The sequence below is a fragment of the Salminus brasiliensis genome, chromosome 24 (assembly GCF_030463535.1).
Source record: "Salminus brasiliensis chromosome 24, fSalBra1.hap2, whole genome shotgun sequence".
NCBI classification, from domain to species: Eukaryota; Metazoa; Chordata; class Actinopteri; order Characiformes; family Bryconidae; genus Salminus; species Salminus brasiliensis.
Genome location: NC_132901.1, coordinates 22597882 through 22620087, shown reverse-complemented (window position 1 = coordinate 22620087; position 22206 = coordinate 22597882). Strand labels below are relative to the sequence as shown.

General features: G+C 39.4%; 1 protein-coding gene across 1 annotated transcript; it reads left to right on the top strand.

Annotated features, from left to right (window-relative positions):
* The first annotated feature begins 9261 nt into the window (after window positions 1–9261).
* bdh2 (3-hydroxybutyrate dehydrogenase, type 2) lies at window positions 9262–22036 on the top strand. The gene is made up of 10 exons (XM_072669843.1): window positions 9262–9319; window positions 10541–10628; window positions 12934–13012; window positions 15644–15740; window positions 17157–17265; window positions 19917–19977; window positions 20065–20178; window positions 20291–20349; window positions 20453–20545; window positions 21260–22036. Exons 2-10 carry the CDS (start codon window positions 10557–10559, stop codon window positions 21311–21313), a joined length of 738 nt encoding a protein of 245 aa, XP_072525944.1. The 5' UTR covers window positions 9262–9319; window positions 10541–10556; the 3' UTR covers window positions 21314–22036.
* The last annotated feature ends 170 nt before the right edge of the window (window positions 22037–22206 follow it).

Here is a 22206-nt window from a genome sequence, read left to right as displayed (position 1 = left end):
GTGAATAAAAAGATGCACAAGCATTCAGGAGGTTCCAATAAACCTTAATTATTAGGATGGTTATCTTATGGTGAATGGGGAGTGAGCATTACATTAAATACTCTACTAGTTAAAGCAGCAGTCCTTAAGATTTTCAATTTCAGCTGAAAGCAGTAGTCTTTCTGGGTGGGGAGGGGCTAAAATATTGTAATAAATGGAATCAGTTTGCTGCACGACTATCCCTGCAAAAGCCTAAAATATTCATTCTAAAAACAGACATGGTCTGGTAGGTGTTTGTGGAAGTTTTCCCTGGCCATGTACAGCCTTTAAAAGAGGAGCCAGTGCAGTCTGCCGGTTACCTGATCAACCACGGCATTGCTAATGCTAATTGAAGTTAGGACAGGCTGCCTCAGACTAAAACTGTGATAAATCAATGTGCAAAGACTGTACTTTAGCCTGCTGAGCTAGCCAGTGCTCTAATTACTAGCGAACATGCCTTTGTTGCCTTCATAGCTTAATTTCAGGACCCAAGTATTGAGGAATCGCTTAAGATTTTATAACCTAGCTCAACAAGCTACTGCACAGCTAGACTTACACTTAACTTTAATTCACAGAAAGCATTTTAGCCTACGCTAAAGGCTTCTTTAACCGATGCATTGAGGGACCAACTTGTTCATCTTAAAGTGACTCAATGTATTTATTATATCTCGTGTATTTATAGAGATCTCCAAATATGACCAAGAAATCTGGTTTTGATTGAGTTGCAGAAGGGCAGCGATTCAGTAAATATCACCTACTTAGCTTCTAATGCTTCTAATCCCAGAGACTTTAATTACCAGCAGGCTATGAACCACTGAATGACATCAGTGGATGGTTTTAATAGTATTTGCTTTATTGATCTACAACCAAAGCTGCCGCTGAGCTGAAACAGGGCCTTCCTCTCTAAGCTTTGCTTTCTCACCAGCCCTTACGCCCAGGACACAGCAAGCCAGATTAAATAAAATATTGACTCTCGGACTGATTAGAGAATTCGAGGGCTCCGAGGAGCTCCTGGTTCGAGACGGATGTGAACTTTTGGCTCTAGCTGAATGATGAATGAGGGCACGTCGGGTTAGTCAAGAGTGATAGTCAGTCGGCCTGGAAGGAAAGACACTCTCAAACAAATTGAGAACAGTGGAGCTAGGGGAGGTGGCCAGTTTATTAGAAACACAGACCCTGTACTTCCACTTCGCTCTCCTCCCATTAGTAAATGTGGCTACAAATTCTTATGTAGTCTTGCATGAACAGCTCGATATTTAGGTCATGGGACTGTAAAGGTCACTCCAAAAGCTTTAGTTTGTGTCTCTTCAGGCAGTTTCAGGGTGGAGATTGAGGTATGTTTGGATTATCCTGTTGCAGAAGCCATTCCTTATAACAGATGGCTCGAGATCCATCCTGCAACCAGGGGGTTCTTGTATTTTTCAGAATCCATACTTTCCTCCATCCGGGCAATATACTTCGCAACACAAGCCCAAATGATCAATGATGGACGATAGATCCACAACCATGGGTTTACAGCTGGCAAGATGATCCTTTGCTGATTGTGGCCCATTATATTTGGACTTAATCGGTCCAGAGAACATAACTCTGTTCAGGCAGTGTTCAGAGCCGGTTGAGAACCTAAGAAAGGAGCATTGTTCTCTCGCTGGTAGAACAGAGCATTTCCACCATAGTCTGAATTCCAACCAGTCGTAATACGAGAGTAAAGACGGGATGGGAGGAGCGTTAGATCTTCCCAAAGGGAGATAATGAACCCCAAAGGGAGTTGCACAACTACAACCAAACTGGCAGTGCGGACTAAATAAATAAATAAATACATAAATAAAATAATATTATAATAATATAATAATTTTGTGGAAGAGTGAAGAGTTTAGATCCTCCTCTTCTGACAGATTAACTAACCCACTCTTTACTCTTTACTCTTTAGACGCTCTGGGAGCCGTCTGCAGTCGCTGGGTCACGTTTAAAGCGAGGCTCTGAGCTAACTCTAAAAGTCGGCTGCAGCAGCTGTTGATCATGCCTATTAATGGCGCCTAGAGGGCACCTGATGGCACTGGATCGGATCAGGACATCATTACTTGCAGTCAAATAAATCAACTGTATTCCACAGAGAGATATATATTCAACTCCTTTAGTTACAGTCAAATTCCAAGCTCATTAAAGTGGTCTCAGTTTCTATATGGATTGCTTTCTAGGAATCCCAACTGTTTGATCTATACATGGATATGATGGCCTGCTGCCGTCTTCAGGTCATCGTTGATTTTGTCATGTATTCCCTGGTTGACGTCAGCCCCGCCCTTAACCTTCCCAGGCCACACTGTGGAAATGTCAGCAATCGATCATCGGAGTCTGTATGCTCTGCTCCCAGAGTCAAATATCAACGGACTGCGTCCATCCCTCTAGTATTCTCCATTCGCTCGCTCTTATCTTCCCTCCTTCCTTCCTTTTTGTGATGTTTTCTTTTTTTCCTGGTTGGATTCAGGTCACCATGCTTTTTCCTCAAGTTCAATCTAATCTTATTGTTTCAGATGATTTACTTTCATTCTGGCCCGGATTTGCTTCGCTCCGGGTCAGACCAAAATGTTCCAGCAGCCCGGTTTGGATCCATTGTGGCAAAACAAAACAAGAGCAGAAACACTCACACTGACAGCTTTTCACGCTGACGTGTCAACTGCCAAGCCAGCGATAAAGACGACATTAAAATGTAGTGTTATCTGCAGCCTGGCACGCTCCTCTCCGGTCGTCACTCCGGCCCGGATGGCTTTGTAAACCCTGTGTGACGATTGATTTACGAGAACAAGCGATAATTAAGCCAGCATACGGGTACTCTATTGATCGCCTTGTGATGCAAATGGTAAAACGCCAGTGTATCCAGCCTGCTAATGAGCAGAGTGTTTGCCAATTATTTGTAGCGCTCTCATTCTGGGCCTGGGTCTAATGCAGGACGCCTACGTACACTCAAAAATGAAGAGAAAATAAAATGGCATTCTTTAGAAGAATGTGGAGGTTTAATGGATGGACCTTTTTAAACTTTAGAGTCTCCTAGTAATTAAGTGGTTCTATTGAAAGGTTTTTAAATGGTTCTGTACAGCCTAACCTTAACCCCAACCTAACCAGACCCTTACCCTAGGCAGCCCATTCCAAAACTACGTCATGATCCATCAGCATTCTCTCAATACAGTACCCAGCATGCATTACGCAAATCCATACGAGAACTATTGGGGATTCTCCCCACAGCAATCAAGTAATTCTGAGTGCTAGCATAGCCATGTGACAAACTATTACATATGGACAAAAGTATTAGGACTTCAGAATTTGGGAATTTGAAGAATCAATTGTCTATTGTCCAGAGAAGAAGTCTTCCTACTACAGTTTGGAGCATTGCTGTGAGCATTTGATTGCACCAACAGAGAGAGAGAGTTGGTCAGGTGAGATCAGGATGTTGGATGATCACCACCCCACCTTATCCCATCATAAGTACTGGATGGAGCACCACCATCCATCATTCCAGAGAATGTAGCTCCACAGCTCAGTGCTTAGGCATGGTATCAATAGGGTCAAGTTAATCTGTTTCAGAGAGTCCTATTGTATTGGCAGTAGTTCGTTGCAGGGACTAGACAAGCGGTGTGTGTATATATTTACAAATCTGTGTCAGCAATGGGTGCAACTTGAAGTAGCCGAATGCATTAATTAAAAGGGGTGTCCACAAACATTTGGACATGTAGTGTATCTAATATCTAACTTTCTAAACATTTGACTTTGGCATAGAACATCCCTAGAAGAGTCCCTATAAGGTAGAAAAACAAGTAAGCCAGTATTTAGTTTATTTGAGAAAAAAATTGGATGCAGTTTTGGACTCCTTGCCATGGAAGGCTGTGGCATTGCCATGGACTGAGCCCACAATCTCCTGATAACAGAGCCAAAACAAAGATGGCTACACCCCTCAGAGGCTGTTGGTTTTGTCCTGAATGCAAAACATAAAAAACACCAAGAAAACAGTCACAGACAGCGATTCCTACTGTCCACACATAAATCTCATGAAGCTGAAGTGATCAGCTGCCCCTCCTCCTCCATTACTGCTCATTTGCTCCATTCCTCCTGTTTCTCTTCTCTCTGGGAAGAACAGGAGCAGTAGCAAGCGCTTCTGGCCATAGCCCAAGAAAGCATAATAATTGGTCTCGCTCTGTCTGGGTGGGAGGATGACCATTTCTGTCCTTCCATCACTCAGCACGTCTGTTAGAATTCTCCTCCAAGACACTTCCTTAGCTACAGTTCACAGAGGAGCAGCCCTAGAGTCCCAGCAAGTGGGTTTAGAGCTAGGACTATATTGACTGTTGGCTTACACTGTGCTAAAACAGCGAGTTAACTCTAGAGACTTAAAGCAGTTAGAGCACCGGGCTGTCGAAGACAGGGTTGTGGGTTCGATACCCGAGCTTGGCAAGTTACCACTGTTGGGCCATTGAGCAAGGCCCTTCACCCTCTCTGCTCTCCAGGTGCTGCAGCAATGGCTGCGTCTACCGCATAGATGGATTAAAGGTGGAGGCCAAATTCCATCTGTGTTCAACACTAATGGTGGACATGGTTGTCTTGTTTTGTCTGTGGTGCTGGTTGACCAGCATATCATTGTTTTTTTTTTTCGGTTGTATTCTTGGTTTAATGCCACCAGTCTTGCTTTCTCAGCCCCCCACCAAGTGACAAATAAAGCCATTAATGTGGTTAAATCAAAGAAACGAATTTTTTAAAGGCCAGTCTGAGATGTTTGAACAGAAAGAATGTAAAGAAGGGCTTCGATCAGCAAGAAAAATCCCTCGTTTACTTTTTCCTTTTCATTGAATCAATAAGCCATTACAGGTTTGTCCTCCAGGCCTAATGGGACATCCAATGGGGGTTGCCTCCACACAGCATGAAATGTGAGTGCCAGTAAAACTAGGTGGATTTCTGGCTTCACATGCACAGATATCAAATGCCATTTGATTCAGAGTCCGAGCGTTGAGTTGAATCTGTGGATTCATTCATGCTGAATGAATCATGCCTGATTTCTGGGGTGTAAAGGACATTAATTAGTCAGCTGATGCTAAGAGGTGGCCTCCTCATAAGCATTTTCTGAATCTGGGGTCACCAATTCTATCAATAAAGGGCCGGTGTAGCTGCAGGCGTCCATTGCCATCAAGCAGGAGCATACACACTCCTGATTCCACTGGTTTGAGAGGTTGCGCTCAGTCTGGATACACTGTAGGGTGGGGAGGGGGGGGGGGGTGAAAGGTCCAATTTGGGCCACTTTGATATGCGGTATTGAAATCTGATACCTATCTGATACATGGCAGTGTGACCCGGTTTGACTGACCAGCCATGCCGACTTCTACATCAGTCCCATGACCCCACAGTGACCTCTCTCTTGCTTCTTCACTCCCAAGATAATTTGCTCCTGAATTTGCAGTTGCCCTCTGCTGCACATTAACATGATCATTAAGGAAGTGACCGTTGCTGCGGACTCCCTTTTCATTGATTTCCTATGGACGAGAGGGTCACGGGAAGCGCTGCTCTTTGGCGCATGCTTGTTAGTTTAGGAGCGCGTTCAGACAAATGTCAGATATTGGGCATGTTAACCCCTTAACACACCAAAGCCTATTACACACTAAGTTGTATTACTCAGTAGCTACAGGGACCTCTGTACAAACTGGTGGGGCTATAGTTTGGTAGGGGAGGTTTGTAATAACCCTAGGCTGTTTAAGGGGTTAAAAATTTAAGCCAATTTACCTGGGGTGTAAACGTCACCTAATGCTGCGTTCAAGTGCTCACTGGAAGACTGAGTTTACCAGACGATTAACTACTAAAAATACAGCTGTACTCTGTCTGGGTGCTTCTCAAAAGATCCTCCGTGATTCGTAGGTAAACCCAAAAACAACAACGTCCACAAACCCTGAGAAATATAACAATACGTATCATAGCTAGTCTTCTGAGTCTGAGTGTTGAGTTGAATCTGTGGATTTATTCATGCTGGGAATGAATTAGCAAGTGTTACAGGATGGTCAGGGAGTGGACCCAAGGGCAGAGAGGAAAGCCTGTAAGGACAGGCCTCATGTGACGTAGGACTGTGGTTCGTGTGACTGTGGGTGCTTTTGTGGACTGTGGGTGAAAAGTTGCTTCCAGCTGGGTTTGAACCAGCACCATGGCAATGGAGGTCCAACACCTTAAACACCGTACCACCAGCAAGCACGGGCAAATGGTGGAGTTGTTCCCCATTAAAAAAAGGCAGGAAACCCAAACAAAGGAGATACCAAGATGGCGTAGCTTAGATTTCAAACTGTTAACACTAAAACAACTGAAGAAAACAAACTGCATCTCTCTCTCTCTCTCTCTCTCTCTCTCTCTCTCTCTCTCAAGCAGCTTTTTAAACTATCAAACAAAAGACCAAAGGTTTCTTTGAACTGTTTGATTGTTGAGCTTTGAACTTTTCTTGTTTCTCCTTTTTAAATTCCTTTTTTTTATCTTTTTGAACTTTTCTTGTTTCTCCTTTTTAAATTCCTTTTTTTTTTATCTTTTTGAACTTTTCTTGTTTCTCCTTTTTAAATTCCTTTTTTTTTATCTTTTTGAACTTTTCTTGTTTCTCCTTTTTAAATTCCTTTTTTTTTATCTTTTTGAACTTTTCTTGTTTCTCCTTTTTAAATTCCTTTTTTTTTATCTTTTTGAACTTTTCTTGTTTCTCCTTTTTAAATTCCTTTCTTTTCTCCTTTTGAACTTTTCTTGTTTCTCCTTTTTAAATTCCTTTCTTTTCTCCTTTTGAACTTTTCTTGTTTTTCGCGCCCACTGCTCCCTACCATACCGGTCACCCCTCTACAAAGGTGTGACAGAGAAGCGCCGTTTGTCACAGCCTTAAATGCTGTGATCACCAGGTGTGTCTGATTGGCACTGATTACCCCTAGGAATTCTGGGGATTGGAGTTCCCTTGGGTATCAGTGCCTCGCAGACACTAACCCCTTACAGTAGCATCTAAAATCTGAGTTTCGCACTTGCAAATACCGCTTCACTGGCTGTCCGAGTGCAATTTAGAAGTGGTACAAATAATATTTTCATAAAACTGAAATATAAATATGTCATCACTGTCCATTGAGAACCATGTATCTCCAAAAATTGTGACTTTACAGGAGAAGGCAAACACATCCCTAAATGGCTTCCTTTGAATGGAAGTCAGTGTAGGTTTACTACAAGTAATTCTATTGGTCCATTCTTCCAGAATTTGTTACATAGCTACAGGGCTCAAACCATGGAAAAATGTCAAATAGGACATAATAATAATAATAATAATAATAATAATATTAATAATAATAATAATAATAATAATAATAGTAGTAGTAGTAGTAGTAGTAATAATAATAATAATAATAGTAGTAGTAGTAATAATATTAATAATAATAATAATAATAATAATAATAATAATAGTAGTAGTAGTAATAATAATAATGATAATAATAATAATAGTAGTAGTAGTAGTAATAATAATAATAATAATAATAATAGTAATAATAATAATAATAATAATAATAATTGCCTGTATTGAATGTGGACTCTTTCACAGTCTTTAATGACCTGTTCCATCCTAGTTATCTGTTTTTCTCTGGAAAATGTCATCACACATTCATTATATTTACCACCCAGCTCTCCATCTGCACCTAATAATTACCCAGTATTATCTGTCATCATATCAACAAAGCCTGGATTTTAATCCAGAAACACAAACTGATTCTCAAGACAAGAGAACAAAGGGTTTTACCAGTGCTGTGTGCTCAGCCTATATAATCAAGAGAGGATATACATTTAATGAAGTGCTTTCTGCTCTAAAAGTAATGTGTGTGGAGCAGAAGGAGGCCAACCTGTCCAGTGGACAAAGCACTTCGTACACAGAGCAAATGTACCGTCCTGCTGTTCGGCTCTATTGCAGCACGAGAAACGCAAAATGACGCCAAAAGCATCTATAAAACAGACCTGCTTTTATCAGATTTTAGCAATCCTGTATTTAACTGAGAACAGCAAGCAGATCTGAGGCTTTGGGTTTTTCTGTTGCATCTTATCCATTTTAATATCAGTGGTTTATGATGTTTAGGTAAAAGTAGTCAGTTTAGCCAATAAATGACTGGATTAAACTTTCTCTGAACTCTTATTATATATTATATTTTACATTATATTTTAGACTGTTCCCCACTGAAAAGCCATTCCGCTGTCCTAACCCAAGGTTACTCTGGAGGGGGCTCTCAATACAAAGTACGGCAGGTTCGGATTGCTGTACTTGGTAGTTCTGCCTATGAAGTACGGACCCTCGAGGCCGGGAGGACGCTGTAGTGTAACTTTGCAATCAGAATGGCAGCGTGGTGCGTAATGCATTCTGGGATATTTGGCTGTGCCAAGTCCATACAAGTCACATCCGGGCATTTCCAGACTGTACTACAGCAGACAGATATTTGGATAGCGTAAACCACTCGATCAGGGTAAATATGGGGTAGCTAAATGAGGTAATTGAGATAAACGGTCATAAACTATGTATTGGTTAATTTGTCACTAGTACCCAACATACAGATGTGTGGTGCAACTGGATTAAGTAAAAGGAACTACAGGCTTAGTAATAACAAATGTACGCAACCCAGTCCAGGAGGTTAGCTCTTTTGGGCACGGAGTGGGATCATGAGTTTTTTTAGAGCTTAGAGCTGAAAAGCCAGTTAAAAAAAACAAACAAAACAAAACAACAAACAAAACAAAAACAAACAAACAAAAAACAAAAAACTATATAATATATATATTTAAACACCTAATGTAAATGCAACATAAATACCAGTCACAATTTCCTGCCAATTTTTTATTCTGTCATTTATTTCATTAATTTTTTTTGTAAAGTGCCTTGATCATAAAAGTCATCATAAAAGTGCAGAGATGATCAAATAAATAAAAGTTTGATTACATAGTTTATAATAATAATAATAATTATTATTTTAATTATACTATAATATACTATAATATAATATATTATTATTATATCATAATTCTTATTATATTATCATTTACTATTATAAAATTTTATTAATTTTGTATCAATTGGCTTTCGTCGTTCTGAGCAATAATTTATTTCTTTTCTCTGTTTTTTTTTATTTTTTAGGGAAAATATGATATTATAATCGACGTTGAATTTGGCCTCGAAAACAGAAGTCTGCTAGCGAAGGGACTTTTATTTTGACAGCGCTGTCACTTACCTGGCGCTGTCTTGTCACATGACGTGAGGAAGAGTTGTGCTGCTGCTGTCAGGTTGTTGGAAGTAAGTAACGTGTCTGAATAATCCTGCTTTTCCTCTGCGATCAGTTCAGGGGTCAGTCATGGCGAGCAGGGGGGCAGTTCTGGGCAGTTCTGGGCAGTTCCTCCTGCTTCTGCGCATTAGCTCGTGCTGAGGGGTCAGAGAAATGCAGGGCTGGCAGACTGGCAGGAGAGTCAGCAAACTGGTTCATGTGAGTGAGAGCAGGACTGAAGCTATGAATGGTCAATAGTCCAGACATCTAGACTGCTAGCCAAGTAGCTACATATTGCATGCACAAGCCAATCAGCCATAACATTAGTACCACTGTCAGCTGGTGAAACATATATATAAGAGGATATAAGAGGCAGGAAGTGAGCAGTCAGGTCTTGAAGATGATGATGATGATGATGAAGGTGTTAAAAGCAGGAAAAATGAACATCTCCAAAACAAGAGGGTGTTCCCGGGGTTATGCAGTGGTTAGGATACCAAAAGTGCTCCAAGAAAGGACAACCGGTCAACTGACGCCACAGATGATTGGCTTATTGGGCTTATTGATGCGACCCATGGAGGCCCCACCTCACAACTTGCAGGACTTGGGTCCATCTGGATCTGGGGTCCATGCCTGGAGTGGTCAGAGCTGGGACAAGGACAAGGGAGATCTGCTCAGCATTAGGGAGGTGGTACTAATGTTATGGCTGATCGGTGTATAAGGACAAGGGAGATCTGCTCAGCATTAGGGAGGTGGTACTAATGTTATGGCTGATCGGTGTATATAGTTTCCAATCACAGGACCACTGTTGACCAACTATAGCATGAACACAATAGCTGATGGGAGCAGATGGGTTACATTGTCTACCTGTACAGCAGAAAGATGTTTCTAATAAAGTGGCCAGTGAGTGTAATGGTTCACCCATCTGCATTTGAGAAGTAATCCATTAAAGTTAAAACCAGCAAGCGTCTGCGGTCATAACTCATGAAATGACCCCAGATACGGCCAAACCTGGCCTTAGAAAGGTTTACGTAGGTGTCACATAGCCTTACCAATGCTCCCCTTCAGCACAGTGCACCCTGCTGTGTCAGTGAATGGGAGGATATCAAAAATATCAGCCTGGCTCCATTATTTAGGACCTAGCTCCGCTATAATTGCAGGGTCTAATTAATCGTCTAATTGATCGATGTTTGTTTGATAACCGGTCAGCATGAGCCACTTCTCTGTCCACCCATGTCTCTCTGCTCACTCCGCAGGCCGCAGGTGAAAATCATGGGCAGATTGGACGGCAAAGTCATCGTCTTGTCTGCAGCTGCCCAAGGAATCGGGAGAGCCGCTGCTATAGTAACCGTTCCCTTTATTTCCAGCACACACATCACTGCGGCATACGCAGAACACCAAGTCTGCAGCCTGTTGAACCCTGGCGCTTATCCTGCCACACACTGATCAGCTTACATGAAGGGAATTGGTGGAATCAGCCAAGCTCAGCCAGGGCGTGTTTAGGGCCTTTGGTTTGCTTCCTTAATGCTAATGTGGTGGCTAATGTAGTTTATGCTTACATGGTTTCTGACCGTTATCTCTGAAAATGGACCGAGGGTCAGCTATGAGATGGTTTAGGCATTGCTTTTCGGCGATCCCTGCTGAAAAAAATCCAGCTCAAGACCAGCTTCTGCTGGTCATCCAGATGAAAACATCCCCTAACTTGGTTGACCATTTCAGCTCTGGTTAATCATCATGACCAGCTTGATGAGCAGCTGTTCCACCTGTTTGGTGGACCAGTGTGGTCACGCTGATATGGTGGTCAGATAGCTCGGCCATACTGGATGATTAGCCTGGTCAAGCTGGTCATAATGATGGACAGGCTGGACTATCAACCTTAAATGAAAACGTACCATATGCTGGTCAGAAGCTAAGCTAAGCTAAGCTGATCCACCGGCTTAACCAGCTTGACCAGTCAGAGCTGGCCAGGCAGTTTTTTTTTTTTTCAGTGGGAGATGCAATCCACTGTTCGAGTACCAGTAGGTCAAGACTGAGAGGTCAGTGAGGTCAGTCCTGAGTGATTCAATGAAACGGATGCATTTCCATGTTTTAATTTTTCAAAGATTTCAAGAGCAAAAATTCACAAGCTGAAGCAAATGTTAAAAAACATCACTATAGGTTTAAAGTCCTTATTAAAATGATATTAATTCAGACATGGGAGCCACTTTCGCAATAAAACGTGACGGGGTGGTAAATTTCACATAGTCAACTTCCAGGCCTAGCACACATGCCAATCCATGCCATTTTTGGCTTTGCTTTACTAGCGTAAACGTCTTAATAAACGGTTTTCCCCATCTGTTTAGCGTGACGGGGTGGTTGGGTTGAGCTTAATGGACCCTGTCTAACATGAAAACGCAACAAATAAACAATATAAACAAATATCAGAACTTTACCTTTTTTTGTTTTGTGGCTGTAGACAAAACAAGCTAGTGTGACGGGGTGGTAAGTCAATTTTTTACAAAAACTAAGGTTTTTATTTGGAATAAATACCTGTTATGTGTCCAGGGACACACACTTAAGCCTAGAAATAATAAAGGTTTGATACGAATAACATGTATTTGATATTTCAGGGGATATTTTAGATGCAAATTTCACGCTGGTCGGTGTGGACATGCGAAAATGTCGATGTACTGATAACATAAATAAAAAATAAATAAATAAATAAATAAAAATAATAATATAAAATAGTGACATTTAATGGACAATAACTAGAAGTAGCATGTTACTCTTTCAGAAATAGTATTATCTCATATACCATGTTAACATGACCTCTTGAATTAATAGCAAAGCACCCTTTTGGGGTTTAGTCCACTGCACTGCTGGCGGTGCTGCACTGTGCTGGGGGAATCGGTCAGATTCCATTACAGCTGGATTTGTGTGTTAAATAATAGAAATGACATAGTGAGGTTGCCACTGCCTCAGGCTCGGCAGCAAATTGCGGGAATCTGACCATTAAATATAAAAACCTGTGGAAGTGAGGCTTTTCCTCTCGCAAACCCCGTACTCGGAAACCTTACATGAATGAATGATACAGTGGACAAATCCAGTTCACACAGTTTCCCCCTTTACCTGAAATAACGCCACTCAGCAAAGTCATGTTCAGTGCTGCTGGACTGGAGCTACAGTGCTAATGTGTGGACTGTAAATCCAGGTTATAGGTGGGATACAGTGGAGAACATGCAGGACGTGTGCTCTTTAATGAACAGAAATGTAGAAATCCGGGTTACTGTTGGTGCTATTGCACATTGCAGGCACATTGCAGGTCTATGCAGGTGAGACGGAGGGGAGACCTGTGGAAATATCAAAGGGAAGCGATGCAGGCTTTTGCGTCATAGCTGATGCGTGACGGCGTTTCTCCTCAGTTTGTAATTGCACTGGAAGCTAAAAGAGATTGAGTTGTCAGTGACTTCTTCTTCTTTACATGAGAAGAATAGCTTAGAGGTGCTTCTTTTGTCTCTTAAATGTGGCAGCACAGCCAAATAAAAAAAGGAAAGAGGCTAATTCTCTTTCTTCCTCAATATTACTGTGACATATCTCATGTGCTGGTGGTATGAAGTGTTGCTATAAGCTAAAAAAAATTAAAATTGCATTTAAAATGTTTGTTTTTCAGGCTTTTGCTAAGGAAGGAGCTCAGGTCACGGCTACAGACATCAATGCAGAGAAACTGAAAGAGCTGGACGGCACCCCAGGTAGAGTAGTGCTGCCATCTACTGACACAAGTCAGTAAAGGATCCTGACATATGAATGGTTGTTATTTGCTGTTATTACATCTGCATGTGTATATAAATATATAGACATATATATAAATACATACATATATACATATATAATATGTATATTTTTTATTAAATTTGCATCTCTATGTGTCCGGCAGTCATTGTATTCCAGCCATTTCATTAAACAAAGCTGAGTTATCTGAATTACCATCCTATGACTGGCATAAAGTCCCAACAGCAAAGTGAAAGACTAGTGGAGAGCCTAACAAGATATGAGAGCTGTGATTGGCCGTCAAGCTTATTTCACTATAGTGATTTATGAATGCTCTCAAAGTTCAGATATTATCATTTCTTTGCATTATTTGAGCAGGTGTTTTTGAGCAGTTATCATTTCTGCTAATAAATGCTCTAAATAGTAATATTTGTATTTGGAATTTAGGTGAAATGTTGTCCATGGTTTATGAAATATAACGCAAATGTTAATTTCCCTTAAAAACACTGCCTATAAATAGTAAAACCAGGGAAGCTGATCATGTAGGGTGGTCTCTTCATTTTATCCAGAGCTGGATATACAGTCATATCCAGATATTATGAGCACCCCTGGTTCGGCTCATCATATGAGCTCCGCTGGCCATGTAGGAGCACTGTGTGGTTCTATAGTTACAGACTGTATCCATCTGTTTCTCAGCCTTTCTTTACCCTGCTCTTTAATGGTCAGGACCCCGCAGGACCACCACAGGGTCATTCTCAGCACTGCAGTGACACGTACATGGCGGTGGTGTGTTAGTAGTGTGTGTTGCGCTGGTGCGAGGGGATCACAGTGCTCCAAAGTGTTCATGACAGACCAGGAGTGGTCATGATATTATTATTATGATATGATTATGATGTGACTGTGTGTGTATATATATATATTTGATCATGTGATCTCAAATTTCACAGTGATTCATTTTGCTGAATTATATTAAACAGCGCAAACCAGCAATGATTTTTGTTTATTTATTGCTCCCAGTTGTCCTCCAGCTTTAGTCTGGAATCACAACTGGATGAGTTCTGATTTATTTTTTATTTTTTCAATCTTTTTTTTTATTTTTATCCAAAACCCCCCATCACATGTAATGCTGAATGAGCTCTGCTTAATTGGCTGCCGTGTATTGTGCCTCATTCGGAAAGCAGTCTGTTCCTTATACCCTAACTTTACCATGAATGGGCTTCTAGGAGTAAGTGCTTGTAATTAGTTTTTTGGACTTTAACACAGAAAGGCTTATTACACACTAAGGAGTATTATTTAGTAACCACAGGGATGTCTGTACAATCTGGTGGGGCTATTCTTTGGTAATAGAAGTTTGTAATAACACTGGACCACCGGTGGTCCATAGGCGTCCATATGCTGTCTGAACTACCTGTTTGGGGTTAAAACATTCCCATTGCTCTTTATATCCTTAGAGTTATTCATTAGTAATTGCACAGACAGACATGCAAAGGCTAAATGTATTTTTGTACTTTACTGTTAGGATAACCATGAATAGGGCAGTCTGTCCCTATATATATACACAGTATTTTATAAGCCTAAATATTGTTTATGTCTCCTCACACTGACAAAGATTTTTCATCAAATTCCATGCACTGAAATTTAAAATGAATGAAAATGATGATGATGATGATTATTATAATTATGATTATGATTATTATTAACGTGCCTTATTAAAGGTTAAATAGTGAACTCTCTGTCTAGTGTAATGCACTGGAACCAGTCCTTTGATAAAGGGCAAAACTGTAGGCTTATTTGGAGTACCTCTGGAGGTCCAAGCTGTACGAGTACGAGTTTTCCTTGGGGCAGGTGTCAAACATTTAGTAAAATCCAATTAAATTAATCTAGAAAAATGTGTATGATATGAAATTTATAATACATAAAATAATTAGAGTATGTTATTTATATCATATATTAACAATATATTTAAAAATAAAATCTAAAATATTTAGAATATATAATAACAATATATTTCAAAATAATAATATCTAAAATAATTAGAGGATATAATGATAATAATATATTTACAAATAATAATATAAACAATTATATATAATTATACAAATATAAAATAATATACAAATTATATATCATTAAAAATATTAATATATACAATAATTAAAATAGCTTAACATAAAGTTATAAAACAAAGAAACCTTTACAGGAATTTGTCCAGACATTTCACTCATAGCATGTATGGGATACTTTTTTGGGGGATATTTCTATTTGTAATAAAAAAACACAAGCCAGCTACCATTCAGGCACAGCAGATTGGCAGATTGCTCCACAAATGTCTGTATCAGAGTGGAACAGACCCATGTGATGAAAATCACATGTCCTGCATGATCCTATACTTAATCTAATTCACACGCTACACTCAGAGTGTAACAACTGGGCTTTCCTTTCCCATGAAGTTGTTTCAGGCCAGTGATCCACTTCTTAGTTTTCTGAGTGTGCCCTTTTCTCATCCCCTCTAATCCTGTTAATTCCCTGTGATGGATCTCCTTTTCTATGTGGTCCAGAGGTGCTTGTGACCCATGCGTTTCCAACTCCTCTCGTTTCTCTTTGTTGTGCAGGGATCCAGACCAGAGTTGTCGATGTGACCAAAAAGGACCAAGTGGAGGCTCTGGCTAAGGAGTTTGACCGTGTCGACGTGCTCTTTAACGTGGCAGGGTAGCTGCTTTAGCTCTGTGTGGAAGTTAATAATGCACTATTTTTAAACCGACACTAGAAATAGACACAGGTGGTGTGTTGCTGTTTAACATATTCAACTTGAAAGTGCAGCAACTGTTCTACATAGGGCTGGGCGGTATGGTAAAAATACTATATCATGATATTTAAAGACATTTTCATGATACACAATATTCATCATGATACATGTAATTATAGACTAAATACACCAGTAGCGACATATTCTTATAAACTGCTATACAACTACTCTATCCTGTACTGAATACAGTAAATATTACTCAACATCTGCTGCTCTTTATCTAATTAAACCATATGATTAGAAAGGCTTATCGTGTATCATGATAACAAAATCGATCACAATACAATAAAATATTATCATTGTTATTGTAAAAATATTGCTCAGCTCTAGTTCTAAATTATTACACATTGCACACCAGTAAAAAACACAGTACAGTTAATATACACATATATTGTCACTGTTAAGAGAAAAAAAAAAAACTTTTTGATAAATGGACCAATAGAAATGTTCTAACTGACTTCACAGTTATTAGATTAATTAATGAAGTCTTCTCCTTTAAAGTTGCTGTTTTGGAAGTGTAAGGTTTTTGTGTGACAGGGATGATCAGTGCAATATATTCAAATAAAAATATTTTATAGTTTTAAATAATAACAATAATAATGACTACAACAATAATAACATCATCATCATCTTTATTTATTTATTTATTTATTTATTATGAGTCCATATCACACACACTTAAATTCTGCACCAAGTTGACTAGTTATTTCGGTAAAATATCAATTATTTAATATTAATTGCATTATTATGTTACATATTACACTTTTTTCATTATTTTGTACTTTTGTATATTACTTTATTTAAATATATATATTATTTGTTATATAAATAAATAAATATATATTGTTTCATTTTTAATTAAAGACTAGACTCAAAAGGTGTTTAGATGCTTTGTTTACTATTTTTAACTTAATTAACTTTAATTTTATAGATATTAAATTAGTGCACTAATTATTTTTTTAACAACTTTATTAATATCATCTTCACTATACTTTTTTCCCCTTTTTATTCACTTCATTAATTGCATTTAAAAAAAAAAAAAAAAAAAAAAAAAAATATATATATATATATATATATATATATATATATATATATAATAGCAGCTGTTGGCGAAATCTTGTTCAAAACTATTTTGAGTGACAAAAACGTCCTTTAGTTGTTAGCATTATTAGCCTCGTAGCTGCAGGGCTAAACTAAGGAAGCAAACTTCAAACAATTCAAACATGTGAATTTGATTGTTGGTGAAGCATCCCTTTACTACACTGTGGCTTTATTATTGGTCTTCTGATTGATCTGACCCTTTTGTCGGCTGTCTCCAGGTTTGTCCATCACGGCTCTATCCTGGACTGCGAGGAGAAGGACTGGGACTTCACTATGAACCTGAACGTCCGTAGCATGTACCTGATGATCAAGGCCTTTCTGCCCAAGGTGACCCTCTGTTTCTCCTTACGGGATTAGCTGAGAGCATATGCCCCTGTGCGTTTATCTCTGTGCACAATACTGACTCATTCAGACGTATCCTCGGGTTTTTTGTTCTCTTTCTGCTCAGTGGGATTAGGAGTGCAACAGAGAGGTCAGCCCCTAATCCCTCTTAGATACTGGAAAACATAGACACGGACAGATTGCCAGCTTGCAGTGACCCTGTATTGTTAAAGGGGTAGTTAAATACGATGAACGATGATATATGATTGATATAAAAACATGTAATAATATATTTTAATAAAACATACCATAATTAAGCTCTAATTCTGAACCAAATAGACGTGTTAGTCAGCACAAATTAAAATAATAATTTATTTTATGTCAAAAAGTGAAAAATGGAGATTTGGAGTGACAACAATCATACACAACGCATATACAAACATCAGTATATTACATTCTAATGGAACATTACAACTGTAAAATACTGTCATTAGTTATTACAGTATTAGTTATTATAGTTAATATTACAGTTTTATGACAATTTTATTTATTTTATAATTATATAAACTACACTTATTGTTTTAGATGTGTTATTTTATATTATTTATTTTTAAAAGATGCTTTATTAATAATATTTATTTAAAAGTTGAAAAAAAAATTCAACATTATTAAAATTATATTATTTGCTTCCAATTTTCATATTTCAGTTGCTAGTCTACTTTGTATATCCTTTTGTAGCTAGTATTAATGCACTTTATATTAAAGTAAATACAATTTAGGCTTAAACTAGACTAAGAAGGTGTTTTAGATGTTTAATGCTTTATTTCATATTTCAACAATGATCAATTTATCATTTTTATTTATTCATTTTTTGGTCCATTTACCTAACTCTAAATTCAAACACAATTATTGATTTATTTTATTTTTGAAACGTATTTATTAATTAATTTATTATTATTATTTTAAATAATTTCTTACTAATAATATTCGAAAGCCCAATTCGTTCGGGATTTGTTTTACTTGGGAAGTTTTACCTTCTTCGTTTTACAGAAGGAATCTTTAAATAATTACAATACCCCACCTTCCCTTGAATCCCTGAATACCTGTAAAACCTGTGAATTTGCACTGGACTAATTTTATTTTTTTATATATTTTGGTTTTACATAGTTACAAAATGGATTCCAAACTTTTAAACGGGGGTGTATGGTGCACTCTAAATGAACATAAACAGATATTATGTAATATAGTTTTTTAAAAAAACATAAATACAGTTTATGAACTTAATATCTGACCTCTGTGTTACATTTTTCAACAGCCATTGTTCCGTATGTGATCGGTTTAGGGGTGTAACAGTAGGACAGCGTGTCTGACGGTACCCTATTGTATTTGTTTACCGCCGACCCTGCTGACCTTACGTCTCACCTCCACCTATGTGCACGCTCTGATTGCTCCTCGTTGTTGTGTCTGCATCAGGCCCTCGTGTTTGTTTATATGTAAGCATGACGGTGGGCTTGTTTACACCATTAACCCAGAATACTGGCATCTGTGAACTCTGTGTATTGCCCAGTTTGGAAGGCGACAAATTGGTCAGGGTTTCCCAAAAGCATCTTCGCTTTTGGGGGGGGGCACTTGGCAACATGCTAGCAACCACTTTAGATGCCATAATCGACCTGGGATACCATATCAGTTGCCTAGTAACACTTCAGCATCCACCTGAGGTAGAACATCAACCATCCTGACCTCACTGCTGGACTCTGCTTCTGACGGGTTTATCTGCAGGCCACATTTACCTTTTTTCTTAATTCAGTTTAGTTTTATTGTTGATTTTATGATGTTTATTGTTATGATCCGGTGTCGGCCTGAGGAGGACAGGTCACCCTTTTGGGTCTTGGTTCCTCTTAATGTTTCTTCCTCTCGACCCGAGGGAGTTTTTCCTTGCCACTGTTGCCACTAGCTTGCTCAAAAGAGGCTCGGACCCGGATCTCTGTAAAGCTGCTTTGTGCCAACATTCGTTGTAAAAAGCGCTATAGAAATAAAATAATGAATTGCATTGAATCAACACCATAGCAACCACCATAGCAACCACCTGGTACTCCTCATATAGCTATGTTAATAGCTTTAATGATTGCAACCTGGAAAAGTTTTATTTCATTACATGCCAAAAAAATTATAGAATATATTTAAGAATTTGACTTCGGATTCAGTTTTAAGTGGAATTTCACTGGTTGCTTTACTGTCTTCATTTCTGCACTGATGTGAAATGGTTTACTGTAGAGAAGTGTACTGAAGTGTACTGACGCTGATTGTCAACATTGTGACCCCTGGTGAACGGAACCAGGGGTCACAATGTTGACAAAACAAATACAGCCATTTTTATTTACTATCCAGAACCACCACAGAGCCTACACATGCCTTCTGGCACTTCACGTCTTCCAGGCTTTAGATATAATGCTGATGGTGGAAAAACAGTAGTCGATTTTTAAAGTGTCGCTTAAATGAGCTGATCTGAACACCGGACGCACTGGACCAGCGTGAGCTTTCAGCTCTGGATCTGGCTTTGTAATACATGCCTTTAGTGTGATCGCATTGATCTGCTATAGGTTAAACGCAAGGTCTTCTAATCTACCATACGTACTTAACTTTGCCTTCCCACACAGATGCTGGCCCACAAGTCTGGGAACATCATCAACATGTCATCTGTGGCGTCTAGCATCAAAGGTAGGGGTGGTATTCAGCTTTGCACGAGATATTGCATTACAACCAGTCTGGCGTGCCCGAGATCTGCTGACTGTTTTGTCTGTCCAGGTGTTGTGAACAGATGTGTGTATAGCACGTCTAAAGCTGCTGTGATTGGACTAACCAAGTCGGTGGCTGCAGACTTCCTCGAGCAAGGGATCCGCTGCAATTGCATCTGCCCGGGTAGGTTGCCGGAGACCACGGGCCGGTTTCCCAACACACACCTTCCTTCTTCTGCTGTTAATCAGTCTAAGACTGAGCCTCTCTGCGCCTCTCTTCTTTTATCCCTCTGCAGGGACTGTAGACACCCCTTCTCTAAGGGGCAGAATCCAGGCCAGGCCCGATCCAGAGCAGGTACCACGCCCTCTCATGCATTCGCTGTGTGTACTCAGGTTTACTCAGTGACTTGTAAGCAAGGTCAGTGGTTCATTCTCTGTTCATTACTCTCCATTCTAAGGCCTTTAAGGACTTCATGGCCAGGCAGAAGACAGGCAGGATGTGCACTGCAGAGGAAGTGGCTCACCTGTGTGTTTACCTGGCCTCAGATGAGGTGAGTTCATTCTCTCCGAGGTTTCTCCTCAGCATCGCTGATCTTCACGAGGCCTCTGCGTGACCTGAAGGCCATACTAGCACAGATTCGTAGCGCCCCCTAGCACTAGCAATGCTCCCGACACTAGGAGGGTAGGGACTTAACGCCTAGCGCCTCCTCTGCTACATGCAAAGCCATCCACTGCCTCTTTTTTTGAAATTGCGTCAGTGCAGCATCGCAGGGCAGTCGTCACACTTGGAGGAAAGCAGCAGGTCCCCAGCTCCATGAACGCCTGCGCCAGCCGACATTGCTTAAGAAGAGTGATGAGGGGTGAGAGCGCCATCTACCCACCTGGAGAGAGCTTATTACTGCTTATTAATAAAGATGGCAGTGCGTATCTCTAGCTTTCTCTAGACAGAGGCGGCTCAGCGGTTAGAGCACCGGGCTATTGATGAGAAGGTTGTGGGTTCGATACCCAGGTTCGGCAAGCTGCCACTGTTGGGCCCTGGAGCAAGGCCCTTCACTGGGCTTGTGTGCTCACTGTGTGTGTTTGATCACTAGTGTGTGTGTGTGCGTTCACTGCACGAATGGGTTAATTATAAGAAATTATAAGGAGAGTATGATTGGGAAAGCAAAGCAGAGCTGAAGCACTTTCTGGTGTTGATGGTTATACTGGAGTGTTTTTAGCCTGAGTGATGATCCACACATACTAACATGAAAGTGATCTTCCTGCAGTCTGCCTATGTGACCGGGACGGAGCAGGTCATCGATGGAGGATGGAGCCTCTGAGATCAAGGACATCATTCATCTGATTATTATCTGATTCTGTTATTACATTGATTTAGACACGTCCAAAATGTGTGTTGTTGCCCTGTACCGAATCACCATATCTGTAATAAGTTGAAGATCATTTAGATTTTTAAATAAAGTGTGGGCACAAGATAATATAAGTCCACAAATTAGGAAATCTTTGGCCACTAGAAACATAATTTGGCCACTAGAAACATAATCACTCACTGTATTATCTCATGGCCTCACTATATTATCTTGTGGCCTTGATATATTATCTTGTGGCCTTGATATATTATCCTGTAGCCTCAACTTGTTATCTTGTGCCACAAAAAATATCATTTGTGGACTCACAATATTATCTTGTGGCCACTAGAAACTTAATTTGTGGTCTCATGATATTATCTTGTGGCCTTAATATATTATCTTGTGCAACTAGAAATATAAAGTGTGGCCTCCCTATATGATTTTGTGGCCTCACTATATTATCTTATGGCCACTAGATACTTCATTTATGGCCTCAGTATATTATCTTGTGCCCACCCCTTAAAAAACAACCACTTTGTCAGAAAATCAACCAACAAAACAGTATCCAATCATTATGAATTATGAAGGTGTATGGATGCTGATTTTAAACCAGTGCTGCCTTTAATGGTTATTTTTGTGGATCCTGTTATACAGAATTGTTAAAAAAAGGGATGCATAATAAAGGTTCACAAATGACTTATTATATTACAATGAATAATAATTGTTTATTAATCATTAAATCAAAACTTTGGATTGACCTCGAAAATTTTGAATAAATCTGCCTTGGAATAATAATTTGATTAATACAATACGTTTATAATACGTTTATTAAATAAATGTCTTTTAACTAACCATCGTTCTTCACT